The 26,810-nt window shown below is 46.5% G+C and overlaps 1 protein-coding gene across 1 annotated transcript in view; it reads left to right on the top strand.

The window, feature by feature from the left end:
• Nucleotides 1-609: 609 nt before the first annotated feature.
• Nucleotides 610-26,810, top strand: part of FRMD4B (FERM domain containing 4B) — a gene marked incomplete at both ends in the record, with an annotated part of 63,689 nt that continues 37,488 nt past the window's right edge. Inside the window, 5 exons of the mRNA XM_079540385.1 lie at nucleotides 610-771; nucleotides 13,739-13,804; nucleotides 14,312-14,406; nucleotides 15,258-15,350; nucleotides 19,036-19,120. Of these exons, the coding sequence (XP_079396511.1) occupies nucleotides 610-771; nucleotides 13,739-13,804; nucleotides 14,312-14,406; nucleotides 15,258-15,350; nucleotides 19,036-19,120 (501 nt within the window). The remainder of the gene's footprint in view (nucleotides 772-13,738; nucleotides 13,805-14,311; nucleotides 14,407-15,257; nucleotides 15,351-19,035; nucleotides 19,121-26,810) is intronic.

Below are 26,810 nucleotides of genomic sequence, written 5' to 3'. Positions count from 1 at the left end.
CGTACTTCTGGCATCTTCTGCCACCCAAGCTGAGGAAATCGGTGCCTCCATTCTACAGGAGCTGCGCTGATCTATTTTTTTCCCCTCCGCTTGCTTTTCCCAAAGGTGCTTTTTAAAATAGGATTCCCAGGGAGAAAGCGCTGACAGCTCGGCTCCCCGCGTGGCAGATAACGAGGTGTCGGTGTGATCCTCCCGCTGGGTCCTCTCCTCGGAGCTGAGCGATGCGGACGAACGCACGGCGGAGCTCGGAACAGGGCGGCAGCTCCATTAATCCCTTAACGGCGGTGGCGTATAAATGGGGTTGTTGTCAGGACACGTGGCAAAAGGGTTAAAATTTAATTAGAAAACCTGGTGGCAGCTCCCGGAGCTTAACGGAGATTTGTGTAAGCCGCTCGGAAGGACAAGGCTGCTGTGTGAGCTGCTGGCGGAGCCGGGCTACTGCAGCCGCTGGCTCTGGGGGCACGCCTGGAGCCTGCCCAGGAAGCGCCGTGAAAGAGGAGTTTGTTGGGAGGTTGGACGCGGCTCTCTGCACGCCCTATAAAGCCAGCAAGCCGGCATGCCAGCGTGCTAAACACCCAGCCAGGCGGGACGCGGAGGTTCGCTGGACCCATGGCTTCGGTGCTGATGTGCGGGGTGGAGGATCTGCTGCTCGGGGGCAGCCGATGCGTCTGGACGCTGACGGTGACGGCGCTCCGGCGGTGGTACGCGGGGAGGCTGCGGGCGTGCCGGCAAGCGCTGCGGGCATGGTGCGGCCTCGGGGATGTCTACCAGGTAGGGGACACCTGCGGAGCTGCCAGCGGGGATGCGGGGCTCTGTTTATCACGACGGGATATTGGAAATCGCAGTTTGCGTTGCAGTGGCTCTGTCTGTGATAAATCTTGGTGTAAGTGTCGCTGGGATGTTTGTTTATGTTGGGTGTTTCCAAGCTGCTCCTTCTTTCTCTCTCTCTATCTCTCTCTCTGCTGTTCTGTAGTGTGGGGAGCTACAGAGCTCCCAGCAAAACTGCCCTCCCTCTGTAATCATTAAAGCTTCTCTTGCACATGGAAGCAGTGCTAAAGGGCCATCTGTACCTGTGCAATCCCAAAGGGACCTGTTGCTGTTTAGCTGGAAGGCATGCCCAGGTTCAGGTGTGCCCAGCAGTGGGAGAGCAGCTATATAACTGATGGCTCTTACTGTGCTTGAAATTACCTTGGCATTGCATACGGATGAATATCATCTGAGTACATGGATTGTTTGGGAATGCACAGCCTGGCTGCTGTCCCTCCCTGCCCCTGCCTACTGACCTGTCCTGCCCCACCAGCACTGCTGGGCTGGCCAATAACCCACTGACAGCAGATGGACTCAACTCTTCAGCTGCTGCTTGCCAGTGGCTGCCTCAAAGAGTAACGTTCTTTTGAAACAAAGTGGGACTATACCTCTGTCTGATGTTACTGTGTTCTTGTGGCTTGGGGTAGGGATTAGTTCGTCCTTGCTCTCAAGTAGTATCACTCCCTTGCTGCTATGAGGATGTGAAAATGGGCAAAATGAAGAGATGAGTGATGCTAGACAGTGCCTGTGCTGGGTGGGGACCTGGATGCTACCCATCACACTGGGCTGTGCCAGGTCCTCCCCACGATGGAACTGGACAGGGACAAAGCTGCTCTCACATCTTAATGTCAGGAATTTCCTAATGGTCATTTTGGGGTGAGTTAAACAGAGATGGCTGAAAGAATGCCCTGTGGCTCTTCCTTGGGTTGTGCAACACATTGGTTTTTGTGCTCAACTCTTGGCCTTTTGCTGTTTGAAAACCCTGGTGGGATCCCTCCTGATGCTGGTGGGAGCAGAGCGAGCACACAGCAGTTGGTGTCACAGCCTGGGTGGATGTTACAACCCTATAAGAGGCTGAGTAAATTATTTCAGGTTTTGATTTCATCTCCCAGGGACATGCGTAGTTTATTTGTGCCCAGTCTGTGCAAGGGGAGTGCAGGTGGGATGATGTTACAGGTCCTTGTGCTGCTGTGCAACCCTGAGGGCTGCAGCTCCCTTTCATCTGTGCTGGGGGGTCACGCTGCTTTGAGGGCCAGGGGTTGTTTTCAGATGAGGTGGCACTGAACAGATCTCTTCCCTGTTTTAATCACCACCATTGTGACGGAAGGAAAGCCAGCAGGGTTTCTTCTCGCTGGGCTGGGAAGTTTTCCTTAAATATTAAGTTGTCCTTTGATAAAATGCTTGCTAACCTGATGGGAGACCCAAACTGTGCTAAAAACATTTTCCCTTTCTCATTTCCACATCAGCTCACCTTCATCTTTTGAAGCTGCTAGGTGCCAGCGTTATCACGTGGGAGGAGACCGTTCTGCCTCCACTGCAATCCTCTCTGCCAGCATAAAGCCCTTACCTGCCTTAGTGACTCAAAGTCCAAAACCCAAGGACAGAGCAGCTTCTGTCCTTCACCTTCCCTTTGAGCACAGTATAGGGAGCACTTAGTTGGTACTCACCATCTCTTGTCTCATGCACAGAGACCAGCCCAGAGGTGGGATGTCCTGTTTGACTATTGCCCTGGAGCCACAGTGCTGAGGAGCCTCCTGTTTCTCTCTGAAATAACCTCTGGACCTGTGCAAGAGGGATCTTGGCCTCTCTGAATTCTTTGGTTGCATGCCAGGGAGTATTGTCCACAGCAGAGTATCTGAAAGCATGGAGAAAGCAGACTTGCAGAGAGGTGGTGGAAGAGCTGGCACAAAGATCTTCTTTGTGACTGCAGAGAGACAGTGTGAGTAATGCTGTTAGGGGAAAATTCTGAGGTGAGAGTCCAGCATAGAGGTCTTCATGCAACAGTACCTATATCCTATGAGAAGAGGGGAAGAGGTGGAGCTTGGAGCTGTATTTTGTTGTGCAAAGCTCACGTGCAGCTCTGACCTGGTAGTGTGGCATGGGGAGACCCTTCCCAAGCCCTTTGTGCTGTGTGCAGCAGATATATTCAGTGCTGTAGTGTCCAGGTGCCTCCTCCAGAATGAAGAACTCAGCTGGGTTCTCCCCTTGCAAGTTTTTAGGCTGCCTGTCCTGAATCTAGTGAACAGAGAAGTGAAACCAACTGATAAGGTTTTATATCTGTGAGGTTGTTGAATGATGGCAAAGCTAAAAACAGCCCAACTCGCTTCTATAAATTACAAGTTGGTTGATTGAGTTTTTTAGTGGTAGATGCTGTGCCCGTCAGTGTGTTCCTTGCAGGGTGTGGAAGAGAAACCAAGTAAAACATTCTCAAACTGTGCAGACTATGAGGAGACGTGACGAATGCCTGCTGGATGGGAAGCTGGCAAGAAGGATGGAGGCATCCCTGAGCTCAGGCTATTCGGTTATGCTGGTAATTTGGCAAACACTTTTGGCTGCAGAATTGTAAATTGAAGTCATGTGGCTTTTGGGATGACGTACTTCTTAACCTCTGAAAGGTCACTTCCTCTGGGAGGAGGGAAAAAAATTGCAGACGCAGCACAGAAAACTAGCTTTATCCGTGTCTGCCCTGTACCTGCCTGGGTGGAGCAGAGAGGAAGCGGCTGGCTGCTGTTTCCTATGGTGCTAATGGGGGTGGTTTGGACAGCAAGGAGTGAGCTTCCTCTGCTGCCACACCTTCACTTTTCTTTACAAAACCGCTGACGACAAACTTGGAGGCTCCTTTTTTCTTTATCACTATTATAAGTCAATGGTTATGGGTGGGTGAGGGGCATGACTCCCTTGGCTCTGTACTGGGCAGAGCCCAGAAGAACCATCTCAGCCTTTCCACCAGCTCAGGGCTTTCTGAGGGAGCTCACAGGCCTTATTCAAGGATGCTGAATGTGCCTCTTTGAACATTATATGGAAATGGGAATTAACCTCTGCTCTAAAAGAGCTTTGCTTTGCTTTCATGATCTGACCCAGCACTGTGATGCCTCTTGTACCTCACTGGTGCAGTTCCACTGTGATTTCCCCATGGCTGTGGCTCACAGGAGCCTCTGCCTGGGAGTTAAGCTCGCTTTTACACGTTCAGTCTTCCAAAATCCACTTTCCAAATATTACTGCCAGGCATATTTCCACTTGAGCTCATGGTACAGGGTTTTCTCTTGGAGTTTGTTGAAACAAAAATATGATTTTTTGTACCACTCCTCCCTCTTCCTCAGCAGACAAACTCCATAGCCAGACTGAACTTCACCTCATTTCCTCCAGGGTGTCCCGGTGCCAGGTTCAAACAGTGCCTTCTATTCACTGCCTACCCTGGCCCATATGAATGTATTTGTATTCAGTGTGACGTAGCTCACCCAATGCGTTGGATTTCAAATGTCGCCGGCGCCACTTTTCAAAACCCATCTCTTGCAGACGTATCACCACGTGAATGTTCTGGTATAAATCACCCTTACAGCCTTGTGCAGAGGCTGGCAGCTTGCTCTGTCTGAGCAAGAAGCTTACAAAAAGGCAACTTAAAAGTATGTCAGGCTCATGCTGCTTTTTCCACACTTCATTTCTGAGCGTTTAGCTTTCTGTCGCTCCTGCTAGCATTGCCACTGCACTTCTTGGCAAGCTTGTATGGACTGTCCATGTGCTTAAAATAACTCTGTGCTATCTCTGTTTCCTAATTTTAAGAAAATCAGGCCATCCTCATGCAGTCTGCATTGCTCTCAAAACCTCTGAGTCATAATTAGTGGTTAGTAATTCTTCTAATCTTCTGTGCAGATGGAGACCAGTTCGTTCTCAGAAGCTGCAAAGAGGATAAAGTTATCAGCACTGGAAAATATTAGCTTAAATGCCCTCCCACGCATACACACGTACACTTTTCCCTGCTAATGCTCTACCTTCCATCTAAATGTGCATCAGTTGTGTGTTTTGGGGTTGGAAAGGTAAGCTGCATGAGGGTCATTGAAATGCTGAGAATAGCCCAGATGTGTGCAGTTGTTTAGCTGTGTAAAGCCATCACTGGCAATGAAAGCAACACAAAATTTCAGGCTCTGCGTCTTCCTGGTGTAGAACATGGGCTGATGGGCAGGTGGTACATAAGAACATCATGCTGGTCCTTTGTGCAGGTAGCTGGCTTGTATGAGAGAGGAAGGCAGGAGGAATGGCATTGGGGGAGCAAGTTGTAGGTGGGCAGCAAAACAAGAGCTGGAATTGCTTTGGGGAGGTGGCTGCCCTGGAGACAGGTGTTGGGTGTAACACAGGTGCTGGGTATGGAGTTGTCTGGTGGGTGCTGGGCTGGCTGCAGCAGATCTGGGAGGTTTAAGAGTGTTAATGGGAAAGAAGCCTACTGGAGTCCTGTTGGGCAAGTGTACTCAGAGCATCTAAGTGTGTGCACTAAGCCTTAGTGAAAGCGGGTAATTCCTCTCTAATGGCAAGCAAGTTGCATCTGCTCACTTCCAGAGGATCTGGCGCAGAGAGATTGGGATGTGCTGTGCTGAATCAGATCACTAACTTAGTGTCTCCAGCTGCTGGAACCCTTTCCTAGTACACTGCCTTTCCTTTAAACCAACTTTTCCCACCTAGAAAAACTGCCTGTGGCTCAGAGCATAGCTGAGTTGTGCACTTCCATCTGTATTTGTAAGTTCCCAAGGAGCTGTGCTCTTCCCCTCTGCCTGTCCCTGTCGTTCCAGTGGAGCAGAGCCTGGCACCACCCAGGTAACCTTCACGTCATGTCTCTAAGGAAAAATGACTCACTCTATTTTCCAACTAGTTTGAGGCTTTAGATCCTGTATTTAGAGATGAACACAAGTTTGTGACTCTGAAATACTTTTCCAAAATTGCCTCAGCTGCCAGCCTTCAGTTTGCTGGTCTGGAGCAGCGGGCTGGACCAGAACCGGCATCCTCAATCCTTGCAGATCGTGTTTTTTTTCCATGGAACTCGTGATATTGAGCACTGTTGGGAAAAATCTTGGAGTCATGAGACAGTATAAGAATATTAGCCTGCTCTGGGGCCATTGCACCCAGCTCATGTTGGGTGCTGCAGTACAGAGCTGTGGAGCTCCTCTGCCATTTTTACCACCTGAGGATGTGAATCTGTGCTGTGATCTAAAAGCTTGTGTTCCTGCTGGTATTGCACACACCAGCTGCCCACTAGTTTTTTTGGTGGGCTCAATCCAAGGTTGCAGCCATGTGCCTTGAAAAAGAACATGAGAAATGCAGAGCAGTGCAGAGCAATGCAGTGCCTGGAGTGCCTCTTGCAATGATGGGCAATGAAGAACTGAGTGCATGGTGCCTGCTGCCTTGGTCATGTTTCCCATTAGCTGGGCCTGGGAATGTCATCTGCTGAAACTTGAGCTGGGAAAATGCTTCTGAAACTGTAGCTCCATTTCTGTTACAAATTTTGAGTGAAAGGTCTGAGATCCTCTGCCCCAAGGTGGGCACCTTGCACAGTGCCTTTGGTCAGCTGCTGCTTTTGGACTTGGCTTTGTTTCATAATAGAGGGGTTAATAATTGCAGTGCTTTCCCTGCTCACCCCTACCCATTTGTAACAGTCACATTTCAACATCTTGCATCCCCTGACTCACGCTGGAAGGGCTTTTGTTTCTGAATCTGTAATCAAAGCAACAAATGCTAAGGTCACTTCCTTGAGATTATGGCAACGGAAGAAGCCTGGGATCGTGTCTCCCTTCTTCCCCAGCTCGAATGTGCAGAAAATACAAAGGCTGAGTGCATGTTTCTTGCTGTGTGCTTCTTGTGTTTTTCCAGTCCTTTTAAACCAGTAGGGTTGTGGCTTGGAGGTAAGAACCTGTATTTTAATTTCTGATGCTAAGCAGTGGCAGACAATGGTAATTTTGTTTTTTGGTTTTTGTTTTTTTAACTATCATTGCATGAAAGTAATGCAGAGTTTAGAATCTGTGCTTGTAGGAGGGAAGACAGCCAGAAAGCATGCAGAGTACTGCAAGTTTGCTTTGGGTGCTTTGGTAGTGCTGGCTGAACCTTTTGCGCTTGCTCTTCTGACAGATGAGTCTATAAGAACTTCTGTGCATCTTTTGCACTCTGTTGTGCAGATAAGAGCTGTGTGTTTACCCTCAGCACTTACAGCTGCTGCTCCTGCTTCTGTTGTCTGTGCTCTCACAGCTGCGTTAGCAAAGCGCTAAACCAAACCTGATCCTGCTAACTTGCTGCAGCTGGAAATCAGGTCTGTCACTTCAGAGTACAGAGAAAACATGTTTTCAAATGTTACCCTTATAGGCTGCTTGCAATATGATTTAAGCTGAACAAAGCCCAAATTCATAAGTTACCGGGTGGGGCAGCCAGTGCCTGGTACAGTGGCTCCTTTCAGCATCTAGCTATTAAATGTCTCATCAGTGAGGTCTCTACCCCTCACACTGAAAAGCCCTCCTGGAGAGGCTGGCACAGGGCTGCCAAATGCACATGGAGCTCATCAACGGCTGCTGAGGAAGAGCTGAGATCAGAGGAGCAGTTGTGCTTTGAAGCATAGCGGTGTGCTTGCCTGGCACTGGATGCTGGCTCCTCTCCACCAGCAGTGCCCCAGCAACACCGCTCAGTACTGAGTGCAGCCCATGCACAGATTGCAGAGAGCTGAGGGTTTGGGGCTTTTCTTGCTTTATTGGCTTGCTCTTTGCATTTTATTTTTTTTTTTTTAATTACAGGTGGTTCAGATGGACTTGTATTGCTGGTTGTTGTTTTGTTGTTGTTTTTTTTTTTTTCCTGCCTCCTGCTTACCTCATGTCTGGTCAGGGCTGTTGTCCAGGTTTCCTGAGGGGCTCCTGCCAAGCACTGAGCAGCTGGAAAAGCCCAGGACAGGACGGGGAGGAAGGGGCTGGGACGGGGGGCAAGGAGGGGTGGGAGGACAGATGAGTGACATGCAAGGACCATGGTGGGAAAAGGACGCAGAGCTGCACTGCTCTGTGTGCTCCATGAGTCTTCCTTATCTACTGCCAGGAAACCTGTGGGACTGCACAGGATCCTTTTTCCCTGCTGTCCCCAGGAGGCTTCACAGGAACAAACCCCCCCTCCCCTCTCCCAGGGGCTCGTGCATAGCAATGAACTGGTGGCAGTGTCCCAGTGCTGTGTGATAAACATGCCTGCTGCGCTCTGCTGAGGAAAGCAGATGTTGGATGGAGACTTTCATTGACTTCATATTTACAGCAAAGCTGTGCTGATTCCTTCCTATTAACTTTCCTGAGTTTTAGGACTTGCCATAGAGTTCTCAGTTCTGTGTATAAGCTGACTGTCCATTCATCCCTTGTTTTTGTTTGAAATACGTTGCGAAGTGGTAGGAATGGGGACAGTGGTACTTGCAGAATGACACAACCTGAGAAGCATTTTGATATTGAGTAAGATCTTGATCTAGTTTGAGGAGGGTACCTCTGCAGAAAGTGGGCTGTCCCTTCAGAAAGCTGCTGACCTCTCTCCCTTCAGCCAAAGGGGTTCAGCATACCCTGATCACAGAACTGTTGCTGGTTATTCACATCTGAGCCCTCTGGGAGAGGGGAAGGTGCTCAGAAGCCCTTTGGCACTCTGCAGGAAGTTTCATCGTTCCAGTGACTGTGTGAAGCTTTGCCTGTCATTCTGCAGGAGCTGGCAAATGATCAGTGAAATGTAGAGAACTGGAAGATTGTCTTAAATGTGCTGTCCCTTGTGGTGAGAGACAGCAGAATAAATGGGGGAAAGGAGACTTGAGGAAAGTTCAGCACTTGGCCCTGAAAGCTGTGTTCAGTGCAGTAGAGCAAAGCAGTGGGGCTGCCAGCAGCCAGGCTCCATCACCCCCTGGCTGAGCCGCTGCCATCAGTCCGCAGCAGCCAAGTTTAATTCCCATCTCCAGTTCATCAGACTATTTTAGGAAGGTGCCATGCAATCTAGAAATCCTTTATGCTCTGGTTCCAGGCAGTGTGTTTTACCTCGAACCCTTTGCCAAACTTTCAGCAGAGCCAAGGTTTCCTTGGAGAACATCATCCAAGGGGCATCAATACCAGTGTGCACTGAAGTGAGTAGTCTCAGCCTGTCCCAACATAAGCATGGCTTCAGTGCATGCTATATTCAAGGACAAGTCTCCTGCAGGTCTCTGTCTGCTGGGACAAGAGGCACAAGGAAGTCCTCAGCTCTAAGGAGAGAGGGTACAGCACTTGGGGTCCTGCTGGCAGAATGGGACTGGTCCTGAGGGGTCTGTCTTGCAGCACAGAGAGTGGAGGATGCAGCCAGCTGCCCCCATGCACTGATGGCTATTTAAAATAAGGCAGACCCTGGTTTCTTTTAAGGTTAACAACAGGATTAGAAATGATTTAAGGCAAAATCTTGGCCCTGTTCGAGTGAGCAGGGCAGCAGTGGGACGGCACGTGTTGCTTCTTAGCCTATCTGTGCCCACCAGTGCTATGGGCTTGCGGGACCCATGGGCTGCGAAGAGCCACGTCAGGCATTTTTCTTGAGACCTTTGTGGATCTTTTAAAAGGCCTTTGTGGAAATATTGGTATCAAACCCAACTTTTGTTTCTTATTTCTCTTTTTCCTTCAAGCTTTGTATGACCCCAAGTGCTGGACTATGGCAAGGTTTGCTCTCCCAACAGACACCCAAAGAAGCTCTGAGCAGAGAGGAAGGTTGCTAGTGAGACTAAAACATCAAAGATGTACCAACCAAAACCTGGAATTATCACTTTTCCCCTCTCACCAGCACGTAGTCCATTCCTTCCAGAGGGAAAGCCTTTTGCTTTTATTTCCCTGAGATGCACCTGGTTGGGGCAGCTCCTTATTGCAACACGTTCTCGTGTCATATTCCCTATTTTCCCAGGCAGAGCACGTTTGCAGGCATAAGCTGGCTGCTGGGATTGAGGCAGTGAAGCAGTGCTGATTTAAGGCAGCTGAGGATTGGATCCGAAATGCCTTCATGACTGAAGGAAAAAACAAGCCTTAAAAGCTGATGAAAACTCGAGGTCAGTGTAGGGGCTTCAATAGCAGGCTTTGAAATCTGTTACGGCCTTATGGGTTACAGAAGAGAGATTTGGGAAAAAACGCCCTTACAGGAAATTACTGGTGTAGCTTTATAGCTGGTTAACTGCAGCTCCAGTGGGGATTTGGGGTTGAAATCCTCTTTTGAGTGCAATCCTTGCTCTGCCCTGGGCTCACACCTGTGCTGTGCCTTGAGGCTCTGCTTGAAGAGACAGGCATTGAGATTTTGGAGGGCCCCTTGGCCCTGCAACCCCAGTACCAGGGATTTCTCATGAGGAAGAGTAGAGCTTTGTTGGGCTGCTCTTCAGGGGAGGAGTAATTTTTTTTTTTTTTTTGCCTATGTGTTTTGTTTTTTGGAGATTTCCTGTTTATGCCCTAATTACTACTTCTTTCCTTTTTGTTTTTATTTTTTCCAAACTTAATGACACACATGTCTAAAAATATTGCAAGTAACCACTGGCTTCAGACAAGGAGGAAGTTAGTGCTGAAGAGAAGCAGCATAAATATCCTGCAGGTTTTCTTTCTCAAATAAACATTTGGACTCAGGATATTACATGGTATTGGTTTAAATAACCAAGAAAAAGTTTTTTCTCTCTGCCTTATTTTATACAGGTTTTTTTTTTACTTGTTAGAGGACTGAGGTTTTGGAAAGTCTTGCTTCCTTGACTTTCCATGAAGAATTTGCCTTAATTTTCCTCAAAAGTGAGGCAGGGGAGAAAATGTATTTTTCTTCTCTTTTCACAGAATTCTGCTCAGCAGGCAGTGTTAAAGGAATATAAACCCAAATAAGATTACTGTCTGATCTCAGGACTTCTTCAGGCCAAAACTCCCAGCCATGTGAAGAAACAGCTGTGTTAAACCTTTCTCAATGTTTCAACCCACTGCAGAGAATTGTTTTTACTCTGTGCTTAATTTCCATGCACATTCTGAGAGTTGTTCCTTCTCCTTCATTGGAGATGTGCATAGATGAGGCGGACAGTTGAGCTTGGATGATCTTAAAGGTCTTTTCCAACCTTGGTGGTTCTTGGGTTGCTGAGAGCCCAATGTCACTTGTGAGTTTGGAGGGCTGCAGAGCTGCAGTGATACAAAAGCACTGCACTCAATGGGATTTTTCCCTCTCCTTTCAATTCCTCTGCATTTTTTTTTTTTTTTTTTTCATTTTTCTGTTGCTTGTGCACTAAGCATAGGGGTGACATTGGGAAAGAATAAGAATCCAGCATTTTGATACAGTTTTGCTAATGTAATGGTGAGACGTTTGTGTTGCATTGTTCTGCTGGTTTCCTATTGGGAATGGGATGGGGATTCTTAATGAATGTTACACTGCTTCCTTCTTCACTGGATAATAGCTTAAATATTAGCATCCTTTTAAAAAATAACTGCTGAAAAGGCCAACTTGGGTGCATGCTGCAAAAATAACGAAATTGTTCATTTGCACAGACAATGCAAAATCAATGGGAATGAGCTGAAAACACAGATGTGAGCCTATATATATATCTCAGGAGTGCATATGCTGCCTCTTCGCTGAGCCGGACAGCTGTGCTCATCTCATGACTGATCAGTCCAGCTAAATAGAAAATCAATTATATTGTTCAGGTTAGCCAGGCACATTGAATTAGAGATGAAAGTGTGACCATGAGGAGCTCACAAGGAGCTGGGAATTGGGCAAGGGGGAACCCAGCACCTGCTGAGCAGTGAGTAGCGGGGTGCTGGAGCTGTGGGTCTGTGATTGGAGCTGGGGGCTGATGTTTGGTCTTCTTTGGTGAGGCCTGCTGAGGAACTGGGGAGCAGGGATGCCCTTCTAGCAGACTTTCCCCAGCTGCACTCATGCAGCAGAAGCTGTGCTGCAAGCAGGGCTGGCTCTGGCTCCTTGTGAGTCCAGCATCCTTGGGGCATCTGCAGCCACTCCTCCCAACCACAGTATGGCTGTGGGTACTCAGCCCTTCTGAAAATCACTCCTCAACCATGTCCTTACGTTGACTCATCAATAAAACCGGGGATAATTATATCTCACCTATCTTTAATAGTGCCATGAAGTTCAATTACTTTTAAGGACTATTGTGATCACCTTGGGTAGCTGAATAGAACCCAGGTTATGGTTGGTACATCTTTGATGTTTTAGTCTCACCAACAACCTTCCTCTCTGCTCAGCACAAGGCTTTGTGTATGTGTTTGCGATACCAGAAACCTTTTTACTCAACAATAGACAACTGAGGCAATTAAAACAGTCAGAAGTGATTAATGCGACTGCACTGGGTGAAAGCTAAAGCAGCTAGCAATTAAATAATGGCAACCCTTTTGCTATCTCAGAGCAACAGATGGGGTATGATTTAGAAACAGCATTGGATCTGACACCTCACACCAGGGGCAGATTGGTAACAGTGTGCAGGAGCCAGAAATGCACCACCTCGAAGGGTGCACTGATGAAGTGCTTAATTGGTGGGAGTGTGTGGCTTGTTTATGCACACGCAGAGGCGGGCCCTCAGCTCCAGGTAACACATATGGACCTGTGATGGGATTGTAATGGATTAAAGGGCAGCACACAATGCTCAGCATACGCATCAGGTGCTGGGAGCCTGCACTGGGATGCTGCAGCCTTGTTCCAAAACCTGGGGGGAGGAGGCTGGAAGCCTTTGCAGGGATGTGGCTGTGGTTTGCATAGAGATGGTCATTGATGTTCCCATGGGGACTGAGGTCCCTTTTCACCTGGTGCTTGCATGCAAGTTCACACTTACTCTAGTACAAGAAATGGAAACTGTTTTCTGACTGTTTGATTTGTTTCTTGGGCTAGATTTGCTCTGCTAATGATCCTTCCACCATTATTGCTGTTTTGGTGAGAAATGTGATACATGTCATTACACAAATCTATATTTTCAGTAATCTTAGAATGCTGGTGCTGCAGGTACTCTATCTCTGGTTTTCCACATATGACAGCTGTGCTTGGCATTGTTCACCCCCAGTCTTCTTGCCAAGCTGCTCAGAAAGGAGCTCTCTCGTGGATTTTGTTCCAAAGGAACTCAATTAGTTCAAACAGTAAACCTTTGTTAATTTGGCCGAGAGGAGCTGACTGCTCCTGACAGAGGCAGTGCTGCAGCCCTGAAACAGGGCAGTACTGGGAGGAGATGAGATTTGTTCACTTGTACTGGAATTGGCTGAAGGAAGGATCCACTTTTATTCATTTTTGAGTCTTTGGGTGTGTAGCAGTTTATCTTCTGTCCTTGTCCCCATGGAGGGGGGTGTGTGCTGCTCTCGATCTCTCTGGGAGCCCCTGTGAGCAACTTTCTGCTCAGAGCTCAAAATGGAGTTAGAGAGAAACCAGTGCTGTCAGGTTCATGAGTTGTTCTGAGGTGGTGAGATGTCCAAATCCAGGTTCCCTCCACCATCTTTTGCCCCAGAGCTGTGCTGCCAGCCCTCTGCCTGCACTGCCAGGAGCCCAGAATTAAAGCAGAGTTTAAATAATGTAAAAGCTTTATGGAAATGTATTGAATTTCAAAGGGCAGATATTAAAAGGGCATAATAACGTGCAGCTATTTCTGAGGTCTTATGAGAAGAGGAGAGATTGCTTGCAATAGATAAATGTGATGCAGACTAGGAACTGAGGCAGTCTGATTCCATTCTTAATCGTGCAGTTTGAACAACTCTTGATACATGCACACACACTGTCCAGTGGGAACCCATCCAGGATGGAGACCAGGTCCTGGGCAGCAGGCCTACTTTTGGTTGCAGCATTGCATAGATTTTTTTTGTTTTGGAGGTTTTTTTTTGGTCCCTGGTCATCCCCACTTATCAGAAGCGCAGGAAGCTATTGCCACCACCTCTGGCTATACTATGAGCCAGGACCCTCTTGTTCTGACTTTGCTATGTTGGTGTCTTTGCAGATGACAGAGGGCCGGCACTGCCAGGTGCATCTCCTCGATGACAGGAACTTGGAGCTGCTGGTTCAGGTAAAGACCCTTCTGGTTTGGGCACTGGTATAGTATGGCTGGGCCAAGTGCTGACCCATTTTCATTCTGCTCCAGTAATGCCCTGTGTACCTGTGCTGGGAATGGCACCAAAGAATTGACCATTGGAAAGTCTTAAACCATGCAATAAACCCACTGAAAAAGTTGTATTAGAGCTCCAAAGTACTTTGTTACCTTCCCCTGTGTGGTTCTGATTTGTCCCTTAGTTGATTAAAAATAAATGCTTGTTTTGTAGTTGCAGCCAGATTTCCCTGCTTGGTAGTTTAAGGAGTGCAATTTGGGGCTGAAGTTGTTAGAGATATTTGAAGAAGTTATATCTCTTACTATAGCTACCAATAGAGGTAAAATTAACAGACATGCTTCCAGGCATGCGAGCCCATCCTCAGACCTGTTTTTTTCCACTTGGGCATGGTGCTTCCAGTGGAAATTTTCATTATCATTGAGAAGTCTGAACTGAAATGAACTGAGTGGTGGTGGTTCTTTCAACAGCCCAAGCTTCTGTCTCGAGAGTTGCTGGATCTGGTGGCCTCGCACTTCAACCTGAAAGAAAAGGAGTACTTTGGGATAACATTTATAGATGATACGTAAGTATAGTAATTTGTGTTAAAGAAAAAATGGATTCCCATGCAGTAGCTCCCATCACAGGTGCAGGACTGGCTTCTGTGTCTCACAGGAGCTGGTAGGAGCTGCTTGCCTGTGGAACCCTTTCAGCACCAGTGTGTTATTTTTAAGTTGCTCTCATCTTGAATCTTTTTGCTACAATCCTGACTGTTGGAAGGTGCCTTCTTCCAGCTCACCTATAAAATCCCTCAAGAGTGCTGTTGACACTTGGCTTTTTTCCCCAAGAAGAGATGCCATGAATTTCTGGAGTATTATAGGTGCTGGTAAAGTGCTGCCCAGGGGATTACTTAAAAGCCCCAAAACTCCTTTGGGCCCCAGAAACTCCCTTGGGTGCTCCAAACTGAGCCTGGGTGCTCACTGTGGCCTCTGGAGGGCACCCATGCTCCATGGCTGGCCAGTCCCAGTGCTGTGGGGCAGCAGTTGACTCCTAGGCTGCCCTGACCCCCAGATCTTGGGGAAAGTTACAGGGGCTGAAGGGTTTTTTATTTTATTTTATTTTTCTGGTTCTTTTCTAGTTTCACTTAGGGAGGCTGTGATGCAGAGCGCTGTTTCAGCTGCCTCATTAATGAGTTCCTATGTGAGGCCCTCAGCTCTGAGATGGGGTCATGTGTGAAGCTGCGGCTGGTGTTCCCGAGTGTCCAAAAGCAAACTGTGTCAACATCCTAAAATTAGAGAGCGAGGAAAAGGTGATGAACTGCTTGCCTGCATCAGAGCTGACTTTTGCTATTCTAAAAAGGACTCACACTGGAGCAAAAACATTGAAAAACCCATGTTTCTTCCCAGTTTTAACCATCTCCCCAATCTGTTCCTGCAGAGGTCAGAGTGTCTGGCTGCAGCTGGACCACAGAGTCTTGGATCATGACTTGCCCAAGAAACCAGGCCCAGCAACACTGTATTTTGCTGTTAGGTGAGTAATTCCTTCTGTGGAGAAAACAGTGCCCATTTGGCTCATTTATCAGCATGATTTTTGTTTAAAAGAATTACTGATTTGATATAGGATGTAAATGTCAAAGTGATACGTTATTTTTAGAAGGTGGTTAAGTCCTGGCTGAGTGCTGCTTTCTTTTCTGTTTACCTGCAACATAAGGTAATTTGGAACCTGCTGCTTTTAAAACTGTTATCAGCACATTGTTCCTTTTCTTATTTAAGAATAATTTTAAATCCTTAAATCTCCCAATTTTAAATCTTTTTTTTTTTTTTTTTTTTGCCCAACTTGTCTTTAATAATGCTATATTTTGATAGTTTATTTAAACAACTATAGTTGTTCTCATGTTTACTTAAGGTTTGTCAGTACTTGAAAGGGATTGCTGCTGGCTTCTTTGCTCACACAGCTTAAACCTGTGCCCAGGAGAGACTAAAATCCTAGCAAAGTGATGATTTTGGCCAAAGTAATTGCATTACTTCAGGGTTTTTGCTAGCACAGCTCTACTGATTAGGATGCAGTTTTTTCAGGCCCATTATAGACAGAGCTGTGCTGGCAGAAAAGACCAAGCATCGTATTCTTAGTATTGTTGGAGTTCTTATTTTTGCCTTCCTTACAGTCTGTGAGGAAAATGAGGGCAGACTGACCTCATTCACTTTTCATATCAAGATTTTGGCCTTTGTGTGCTTAATTATTTGCAGCGTTTCCAAAGCGCAGGCTGTTGTGCAGTTGGGTAAGTTGGCGTTGTCACCCCGCCAGGTCCTCTGCACCCCAGATACTGCAGGGATGGTTCAAACAAATGGCACTTTGTTTTTGCTGAATATGTGCTGATTTGTGATGGAGCTCTTTTCTTTTTTTCTCTTTTAACAAACCAAAAAAAAGGGGGGGGGGAGGAATGAAACAACAAAACATTTAAAAAGGAATTATAGAATTATAGAGTCACCTGAATTGGAAGGGATCCATGAAGATCGAGTCCAACTCTTGGCTCCACACAGGACCACCTGAGTTGGAAGAGACCTGTAAGAGCCATTGAGTCCAACTTCTAATAGTAATGAATATTCATGTATAATGAGCTCTTAAATGCTCACAGAGGACCTAGAGGACTAAAATCTGTGACTCCTTACATGTGATAATACACAGGGAGATTGAAGGACTGGGGTTGGTCTGAGGATCTTCTCAGAAGGTAGCAATGGTCTTGACTCCTGTGACTGTTGCCAGGGCTTAAACTGTCTGCCAGCCTCTCAGGAGTGGAGAGCACAAGAAAGCCATAAAGACAGTCACATAACTTGAGCAACTGTGGCTGGAGTTAATGCTGTTGGCTTGAGATATTCATTTTTACCCATCCTGTTGCAAGGTGATGTTCTGTAGGACAGGATATGCAGAAACCTGAGCAAGAGTTGATGGATGAAGAGTGGGCTTTGGGAAGATCAACTTCTAGAGTCTTATCTTAAGCCTTGACTGCTCGGGGGTCATGAGATTTAAAAGAAGAAATTAAGACCATGGAAGTGGGCAGTGGATGGGAAGTCTGTGAGGAGCAGAAGGATAATTAACAATGTAAAAACTATCTCATGGTAAATATATATATATAATGGTGTGTATATATATATATATATATATATATATTCCATCTGAAATGACTCTTCAAAATCTACAGCACTATTTTGTCACAACCTTTTGGATAAGTGAATGACTCCAGGCATTTGTTGGATGGCATATGCCTTGGGTGGTTGGTTCAGACACTTATCACATGCAAACACATTTGCCTTGCCATAGTCTGTTCTTTAATTAAACTCTCCTGAGAGCAGCTGAACTGCACAGTTGGAGGCTGGCATGGAAAGCACAGCAGGGCTGGTTGAGTGGCACATGTTTGAGTGGGGGAACTGATGCCCATTTTCTGTTGGAGATGGAGAAAGGTACCCAGAGCCCTCCTGAGCTGTCCTTCATTAACGTGCAGCACTAGGCAGTTCCCAGCAGCAGCACTGGGAATGTGGGGCATCTCCAGGTGCTTGGTTATACCTCCCCTTTGCTTCACAGCTTCTGCGCCCTGGGCTGTTGCCATTCACTAATGAAACACGTGGTAAATTATTTCAGGTTTTAATTATTTTTCTTCAGTTAACATGAACTCAAGCCTGTCATGTAAATTTTCTTGTGATACACACAGCTGCCAAAGGGCTGTATAATGCAGATTTAGGACTTACAAAAGCATCTTTCCAGTTTCAAGGATGCTGACAGCATCAGAAATAAAAGAACACTTTATTGCATTTCCAAACATGACTGTCAACCCTCAAATCTCTCAAACATCCTTATCTCTGTGGCCTGGTGTTCCCCATCTGTACTGCAGTGATGAGTATACAGCTTGTGCTGTACAGAAGAGATGAAGTGCCCAGGTCTGCTCAGAGTAGGGATATTGCCTGTCCAGGAGTGCCCTCCTCAGACCAATGGCTCCTACAGTCTCCTGCTACAGGGTAACTATAAGCTATGTCTGGTGTCCCTGGCTGAAAGAAACTGCAAGTGCAAATGAGGCCATTAGTTGAATAAAATTCCCTTTTCAGCAGGCTGGAGGGAAGCTTTATTGGGATAAAGCACTAGCCTCTAATGTTGGTCTGGCAGCATGCTGGGCAAGGACCAGCAGAGGTTCTTGCATGCTAATGCTCTTCATTTCTGGAGAGACACATGACTGTATCTGAAGTGAGGTTTAGGAGAGCTACTAAAATGGTACTTGGTGTGATCATGAAAGGATATAGCAATACCCATGGCTCTTCTCAGTGAAAGGTGAATCACAGAAAAGCCCCTTGGAGATGTCTGGGGTAGGCTTCTGGGTCTGTCCCAAAGCTGCATGAGTGTGAAATGAGCATATTATCTCCTCATCCTACAGAGGTATTCCATACAAAGAGATCAATGGGCAGAGCAGGAGGCTACGGACAGCCTCTGGGCTACACAGAGCAGGCTGTATGAGCCACCCAGCCCTCCTGCTGCCAAAGGCATTGGTGGGATCTGCATTGCCAGGGTGGTAGTGGTGGTTGCCCCAGCCCTTTGTTTGGCTGAAAAAACTGTGCTCTCTGTCTAGCATCGAGTGGGAGAGCCTGGATCCAATCTGTAAGGAGTTGGCTTTCGATAATGAAGCACAGGTATCCAGCTAAAGGAAGATTGACAGGACCACATTCACAGAAACTCATCTCTTTGAACTGACTTGGCAGTTCTGTGCTCTTGAAATTAGAGACGTGTTTTCTCTGCACCTTTCAGTGCATCTCAGCACTGCCTACTTTGATGCCCCGTGAGTCAGAGAAGCACACAAACAAGTTGTGTGTGATTCTGCAGAGTGCCAGCTGCATATATAATGTTGTATAACAAACCACATCTGCTAACCTTGGCTGGGCTAGCATAACCAGCCATGGACTTGCTTCCTTTGGTAGTGAGGTTTGCTCCTTTAAACCTTGAGATGAGAAGTCATCAGATGTCTATGACCTATTGAATTAAAGGAATTGTGTCCTGCATGCTCTTGGTCCATGATTTTCTGCTTGTTCTCTCTTACTAGGCAGGAAACGAAGCTCAGTGGTTGTAGTTCCTCTGTACCACTTCATTGCTGGAGAACAAAATGCCGAGGAATGATTTGAGATTTGATGAAGCCTATACAGGAAAGTAACTTTGTTGTTTTTGTTTTAATTATCAGGTTCTACATTGAAAGCATCTCCTTCCTCAAGGATAAAACAACAGTAGAGCTGTTCTTCCTGAATGCCAAGTCCTGTGTACACAAGGTAAGGCTCAGCGTCCTTTGCAGCTCTATGTTGTCCATTCCTCATTACTCCTCCCTACGTCCCTTCCACAGACCCTCTGGGTAAGGATGATGATGGCTTCCTGGTCATGATTTCACAGCCCTTTAGTGTGCAAACGACACTGAAATATCTTAAATACCAAAAAGGCTTTAAGTCATTTGAAATCTGGGTTGTAGCTTTCTGGGTAGACTCCGTCTCAGAGTGACATATCTTTGTGTGCTACATAGTACGCACTGGGGAAGGTGATGAAAGTCTTACGCTGTGAACGTGGTTCTTAGTGCCCTGATTTCATGCCTTAATTCCCTTCATAAAGTCACAAATCCCATCAATTCACAATCAAAGCCAGTTATTACAGTGCTTCTTGTGTTTACTCTGGTTACAAATCTTCCACTGTTTTTGTTAAATGTTTAAATTTGTTATTCATACCATATATATGGAATACATAATATGGTACATTAATGTATATATACATATTGTATCATAAAAGTAAAATTTATCTGCTGCAGGTTCATCTTGTTCTGTGAAAGAAAAAAAAAAAAGGGCAGTATGGCAGCCTAATTGTGACCCTAATAACCAGAGGAGCAGCAGCAGCCAAGGTTCAATGAACTTTACTCCAGCAAAGTCTAGTTAATATCAAACTTGAGTGTCAGGGTGTTTTATACTCATGGGTTAATCTGCCTGAGAGGGTCACTTGGTGAAACAAGTGTTTATTGTTAGCTGGTGTTGAAGCTCAGAATAGCAGGCCAGATTTTTCACCTTTAATACATTTCATATTTTGGAAGAGTCTCACTGTATCCAGTATTCATTATTTCACTGGTGAGATCAGAAAGCTTACTTGAAAAGCAATTAATGTCAAAGTTGTGGCCGTGGGTTGCACAAGAATTGCTTTCTGGAAGAGTGAAAGAAACTTGCACCTTTTCACAAAACCTTCAAACTAAAATAAATGTTTGAAGAACTTGAGGCCTCTCTGCTTAAGTTTAATAAAAAGCAAATCTCCCTTTGGCTTATTTGCCATTTCCAGTGAAAGGTCTTGGCAACTTGCAGCGATCCTTTCAGGGAATACTGGAGCAGTTCAGACAAGGCAAAAAACTTGGAAGTGGGAAGTGGGACTGATTTTCTTCCTGCGATGGGAAAGGTGCCACCACCTCCAGAAGCAGTCTGCTGTTGAAGTAAACACTGGTTATGTATTTTGGTGCCTGTATGTGCATTTATGTAGCTGCATAAAGCATGAGAGGAAGGGAGCAGAGAGAAGGGAGGTGTGAAAAACACCATCACTGATCATAGATGTGTCATTAAGCCAATGGAGAGTCATTCAATTCATGCCACCATGTTCACTGAGAGCTGGCAGTGCTCTGACTGACACCTTACTCATGTGGAATGCATCGAACCAAAATGGCCCGTGTTGGTTATGCAAAGGGAGCGATATGTGGCAATGGGAACTCAGCAGAGTGGGTGGAAACATAGGCAGGACTGAAGCTGTTTACTTAAAGTTCATTTACTTTCAGTGTTTGTTTGGTTCAGTAGCTTTTAACCTTCACATTAGATTCTTTTCAAAACTTTTTACCCCATGTGGTAAACTTCAGGCTTAGCTTCCTAACCTCTTTCTTCTCTTGAAACTTCTGTTGTTCTGCATGAGGTATAATAGCTGCTCTCTTGTCCTTCTTTGCCTCTCAGCTCCAAATTCCTGCAATCCTTTTTGCCCCTTTCTGCAAATTGGATGCCAGGTTGCCCTAACAAGGGTTTGAAGAATTAGAGGTTTGCCTATTTTGCAAATTCCATAGTCATTTTGGCAAGGGAAAAACAAGGCAGACAATAAGATTTCTGCTGCCAAAAATGTATTTCTTTCTACTCCTCACCCACTCACCACCTCCACGCTTGTCTGTCAAAGCTCCCTTGTGCCTCTGCCCTTTGCAATGTGCCAGGGTGGTGCATCCTGCATGACCTGTATCTTTCTCTACATGTCCTGTTTACCTTGTGTTCATCCCCTGTGAGCAGCTGGGCAGCCAGGGGAGACCCCCTTGTCCCCAATGAGAACTGAGGTTTCACTCTTGCTTCTGTGAGTTGTGTTCTACCAGTGCTGGAGGTCTGCACCCAGAATTGCTGCTGCACTGAGCTGCTCCTTTCCACTGCTCTTATCTCAGTCCACCACTGCAACAACAACATTTTCCTTCTGGTACACATTGTGCAGTGTAATGCAAAACTGCTTTACATACCTGTAAATAAACTTCTTCTGTTAGATTTGCCAACACACTCAGGGTTTGCTGGCCATGCTCTCCCTGTTTCTCATTGCACATGAACTGAATGCAACATTTGCTGTTCTGCTTGTAAGAACACTCGGTGTTTCCTCATCACTAGTGGGTGCATACAGCTTGGACTCCAGCCTGGACAACAAATGCTGCCAGCTCTCTGGCCCTACCCTTTTTTCATGTCAAGCTGCCCATTGTCTTACTGCTCTGCTGCAATCCTATGGCTGTCTGGGTCCTATGTGGTCAGTATGGCTGGCTGGCTCTGCTCTCCAACATCCACGCTCTTTGGATTGGAGCTCTCAGAAGCTGTGTGCTGCCAGGAGCAGTGTGAGCCCAAAAGCAGGAGCTGGGAGCTGCTAGAGCTTAGATCTCCAGGTTTATGGAAGGGCCTCTCAGTGACTTAATTATAAATGTGGTTAACCGTGTCTATTTTGCAATGGCTATAAGCATACTTTGTGTTCATTGTGACGCTGTTTTCACACACGTTTCTCGTTTTCAAAGCTTTGAGAACTTATGCCTGAAAGCCTTTAGCAGTGACAACTTCAGTTTACATGCTTTCTTTCCTGTCAGTGAATTTAAAGAGCTGGTTTAGATTTATGGTGATCTGTGAAATCTTCTGCACAGTGGAGGCTTACACAGTGAAAGTTTAGCCTGCACTTTCAGGTGAAATGGGTATCTCAGAACTGATGTGTTTGCACAGGGGGTAGGAGAGCTTTGTAACACGCTCATTGTGCTATTGCACAGACTCCTGACCATAGCTGGGATGCTTTCAAGGAGGGTAGGAGCTGATGACACACATGATGATGATAAATTTGGAAAGATAAATTAGTCTTTTTGTTCAAAACAGCCAAGTTTGGAAAAATTACACCCTGCTGGGCTAGCAAAGCACTGTCAAGTTTATTGTGCGTTACAGCTAACCTCCATATAGCTCTGCAGCCATATAGTTGACTCTGTGCCAGTCCTTAAAATACGTTCTGTAAACAAAGATCCTGGGTCAGGTTGGCTGTGTTCCCCTTTTCCCAACTGTATTTAGGTGTTGGGGGATTTATTTATTTAATTTTGCTTTTGTTTTAAGGACTTACAAGAATTGCCTTTAAAATAATAACATAAAGGAAATGAAAGTTTTTGGTGGAGTCTGTAACCATGCTGGCTTCATGAACAACGATGCTTGTGAGCACTTGGCAGCCTGAAGCCCAGAGCTTAAGAGAGAAGAGCTGTTGAAGCAGACCCCTGGTGTGAGCATGACGTCTGGCTGGCTTTCAGCTCAGAGAGAGCAAAGTGGCTGTATATTAGATAGCTCTTGAAAGTTTTATAACGGATATTTCTTAATTCTACCCTATCCCTGGGGAGAGGGGAGTGTTCCCAATGCAGCTTTGTAACACTGTATAGTCTGATCTGAGCCAAGTCTATTAAAACACGCTGTCTGTTTGTCATTCTGCTCCTGAGGATGGCAGGTGTGAGGCGCAGGGTGAAGACCAGCAGAACCAGCTGGCCTTTGCTTTTCTGCCTTCCAGGCTGTGCTCTGCTCTTGTGAGTGCTGGTGGCCACCTCCGTGGCCTGAGCCCCCGGTGGTGCATCAGCAGATGAAGGTGGAGCACAGACATGTCAGTGAATGCAGTGTGACTGACTGTCCTTGACTCTTGGGACACCCAGGTCAACTGGCAGATCTCCATGGAAGCTCCCCACTCAGTGGTACCCCATGACACGTCCTGCTGAGCCTCACTGGTGGCCTGGGGAGGTGCTGGCCATGGGATGGGTGTAGTTGAGGGCCTGCATGGTGGTGGAGGTCAGCCCAAGGCTGCCTGCTGCAGATGGCAATGATGCCCTGGAAAGTTGTTGAGGCTTTTGGTGGGGAGGTGTAGCTCCTGTCCTAACTGTAGCTGAGCCCAGCCCATTGCACTTGAGGGTTGAGCTGGTTTGCAGCCAGAGCTTCATACCTTGCATCTCTTGTCAGTCATCTCCTCTGAGCCTAACTATCAGCATTAACTGTGACAGAGTTCTGCACTTTTGATCTTCTGGCCATAGGGTGAAGCTGTTTTGACAGCTCAGCCTGTTCTTGTGTCTATGTGTTGGGTATCTTGCTGTGGCACTATGGTAGGAAAGTGAAAGAATCTGGTTATATACTAAGCCTAATGATGCTTGCCGTGTATCCTGGCTTATAGAGAAGTATTTGTGTCCTTCCCCTGTTTTTTGCTTTTAACTTCTACACTGTGTTCATGTTGGGGTGTGTGTGTGTGGGGGGGGGGGGGGGGCGGGGGAGAAGCAGCATTATACGATGGGGACCTTGTGCTGAACTATGCAGATAAGTCTCAAAGCAGCTGAGCAGCTTCATCTGAGCTTTGGCTGAGGTACAAAACACAGAAAAAGGAGATGAGGATGGTTGGCAATGGCAGCAAAATAAAGGGTGTAACAGAGAAACCTGAAGCTCTGGCTTGCTGTGAGGTGATACAGGGCAGCGGTGACGTAGCTTTTGTTTGGCTGCATTGGCCACAGCCTCTGAGCCTCACAGCTCCTGCCAAGAATGCATTGAAGAGACCAGCAAGGTTTGGAGCTACAGGAGGGGATGGGATGGGGAGGGGGTGCTCTGTGGGGCATCGTGAACCACAGGCAGTGCAGCTGGGATGGGGACACGGGTGCAAGTGCTGAGATCAGAACAGGCCCTGGAGGGATCACTTTCAGGTAAGTTGGAGGGGCATTCTCTTGCTGCCATTGTGTCTCCTTGGTGTAACCGAGAGCACCACTCTGAAAGAGCACATTGTTGAGCTCGCTGACCTACTTACTGCAGAGCTGCTGATGGCGTGGTGCAACAGGTTGTGGGCGACGGCCCCATCCCAGCAGTGCAGGCATCTTTGCTGCTGCCTGTGCTCCTAAATAAGCCATAAGTGCTGGAAAGCCTGGAATCTTTATCCTCTGCAGGGACCTGGCCTTGCACCATGGGACTCTGGGGACACGTCTGGGAGTGCTGGGGGCTGGGGGAATTTGTGGTGGTGCTGGGTGAGAGCACAGAGTTGGTTCGGCTTTGTTCACCTGTGCTGAGCCCACACCCAGCTAATTGCTGTCCTCAATCTCAACACGCTCCTGCAGATGTTTGGTTCCCTCATTTCCCTTTAATTGCCCCCTTCTTTCTCTCCTTTTTTAATCACCTGTCAGAAATCACAGGTAATTACCTTCAATACTGTAAGTGTCTTGAGGCTATTTGATCCTAATGTGGATTTTTTGGGGGCCGTATTTGGTTGATACAAATTTTTAAAGAGGTTGGTTTGAGGGAAGGAGTTCTTCAATATTTTAATCTTCACATTTCCATGTGAAATGTTTCTGCTGTCAGTCTTTAAACTCTGGAGGTTACGTGTGCTCAGAAGAAACTTTTCATTGCTCTGGTTCTGAAGAGTTAGAGATGGCAGTTCCTGTGTTGCTTATTTTATTTTATTTGAAAACTGCTTTAAGGAATCTAAAGACTTGCTTAGCACAGTGAATGCTCATCTGGCTATTGCCATTCTTATTCTGTATTTTCTTCAGGGTTTCAGGCTTGCATCTCTGACAGTCAACTCTTGTTGATAATGTGTTTAACGATGGTGCGCTGCTCTATTCACAGCTAAGCCTTGTGATTTTTATCACATTTATAGGTTTGTTTCTGTGCAGGAAAGGGCTTGAGCTCCTGCCTGAAACAGGGGCTCAGTTCTGCACCTGGACACTGAAGGCAGGGGCAGATCTTTGCTAGTTGCTGCAGTGCTTCTGTGTTCCTGCAGTATTGTCACTGTCACTCCTTCTGGACATCTGCTGCAGCATTTTATTCTGGTATTTGTCAGAATGACAAAAGCTACCTGAATCCTCTGGACTAAATGCAGTTTTTAGATAAGCCAGTGGCTTTCAGTGAGACACATAGGGGGATGAAATTGTCTCCTTAGTTAAAATGATTGCTCCCTATGCAAACTCTAATAGAAAAATATCAATTTCATCCCTTCCCTGGAGCTGCACCCTCTATTCTGTTTAGACTTATTTACATCTAAAAGGTATAAGACTCAGATTCCATTATCTGAATTACATGCATCTGCTTAACCTCGTGCTAGTGACCTTGTTCCCACTTGGGATACATCTAGGAAAGCCTTCCATCTTCATCTAGAAAACATGGCCATGAGAGTCTTTGCTGACCTGGCTCCCAGGGCTCCCGCCTACTCACAGAAACCTGTGCTGGAATTACCCTGCCAATTGCAAGTTTTGCAAATGAAGCTTTCTTACAGCCATTCTTCCCTTTCCATTTTTGAAATTGGACCTTGCTGTTAAAGCAGTGCTAAAACAGAGACCCCTGCTTGCCAGCCTTGGGGCGGAAGGATTGTTACTAAATTGAAGTGTTGTCTGAGAGTGGAGAGAGCCCTGGTCCTACGCTCCTGTTTGAGTGATATGTACTGCAATATGGATTTGCATCCAGCCAAAGGCTGTCCCAACACCTTGATAGCCCAGGGCTGGACAATATTACAGCAATGGTCAATTGTTGAACCAGATGGCAAATAATGTTATATTATGATGGAAAATAATTTCAGACTTAAAGAGAATCGTCCAAGAGACTGACATTTATGCAGCGTTACTCTGTTAGATAAAGACTGTGCTGGGTTTTGGAATCCTTTGCTTAAAATTCCCTCCCTGTTGCTTAACTACAGCCTGACCTCAGGTGGTGCCTTCACCTCTGTGTCCATCTTTTGTTTGACTTTAGTCCCTGTGAAAATCAGGCCAGGGAGCATCTTCTTACCTGCTCATACCTGAACACAGCTGCCAATGCACCTGTAAGCAAGGGCATCATCACTGCAAAAGCCTCACCAGGAAAGCAAAGACTGAAACTCCTGAAGAAGGCAGTTCCATTCAGCCCATTAAATCCCTAAATTAGGTGGTTTATGAGTTCACTTTCAGCGTTCATCAAAATGCCATAGCAGCCTGCTGAAGTGACCAGAGCTTCCTAAAGCTTGTATTTAGGACTGAGTAAATCAACACGTAAGAGCAGTCCCATAATTACTATTGCTAATTAGTTGATGTTCAGGATGTGCTTTGAAGATAAAAAGTGAAGGGGTGTTGGGTTATTAAGTCCCAAACAGTGTTGTGATGCCAGCAGCACCTATTGCTGTGGGTCAGCAGGGACTTAATGCTGAAGTGACTCGCCCAAATGCTGCAGAGTTTTCCTTGGAGCCTGCAACAAAGAGAGAGAGCCTTTGATGTGAGAATTGCGTTTGGATAGTTAAGTCTCTCCATGAATTTGTAGCATGAAGGCGATGAGCCCCATGTAGCTGATCCTGCCCCAGGGTAGGGAGGTGACCTTGCTGAGCTTTTAAGGACCCTTCTGGCCCTGTTTTCCCTGATTTTGTGGTCCAGAAACAGCTTCGCTGAAATAGAGCTTGTCTTTCCTGCTCAGCAGAGCTTTCTGGGTGATGACTTTCCTC

This window comes from Tetrao urogallus (genome assembly GCF_951394365.1).
Source record: "Tetrao urogallus genome assembly, chromosome: 10".
NCBI classification, from domain to species: Eukaryota; Metazoa; Chordata; class Aves; order Galliformes; family Phasianidae; genus Tetrao; species Tetrao urogallus.
Note: the sequence above shows the minus strand (reverse complement) of the source record. Positions and strands in the feature narration are given on the sequence as shown.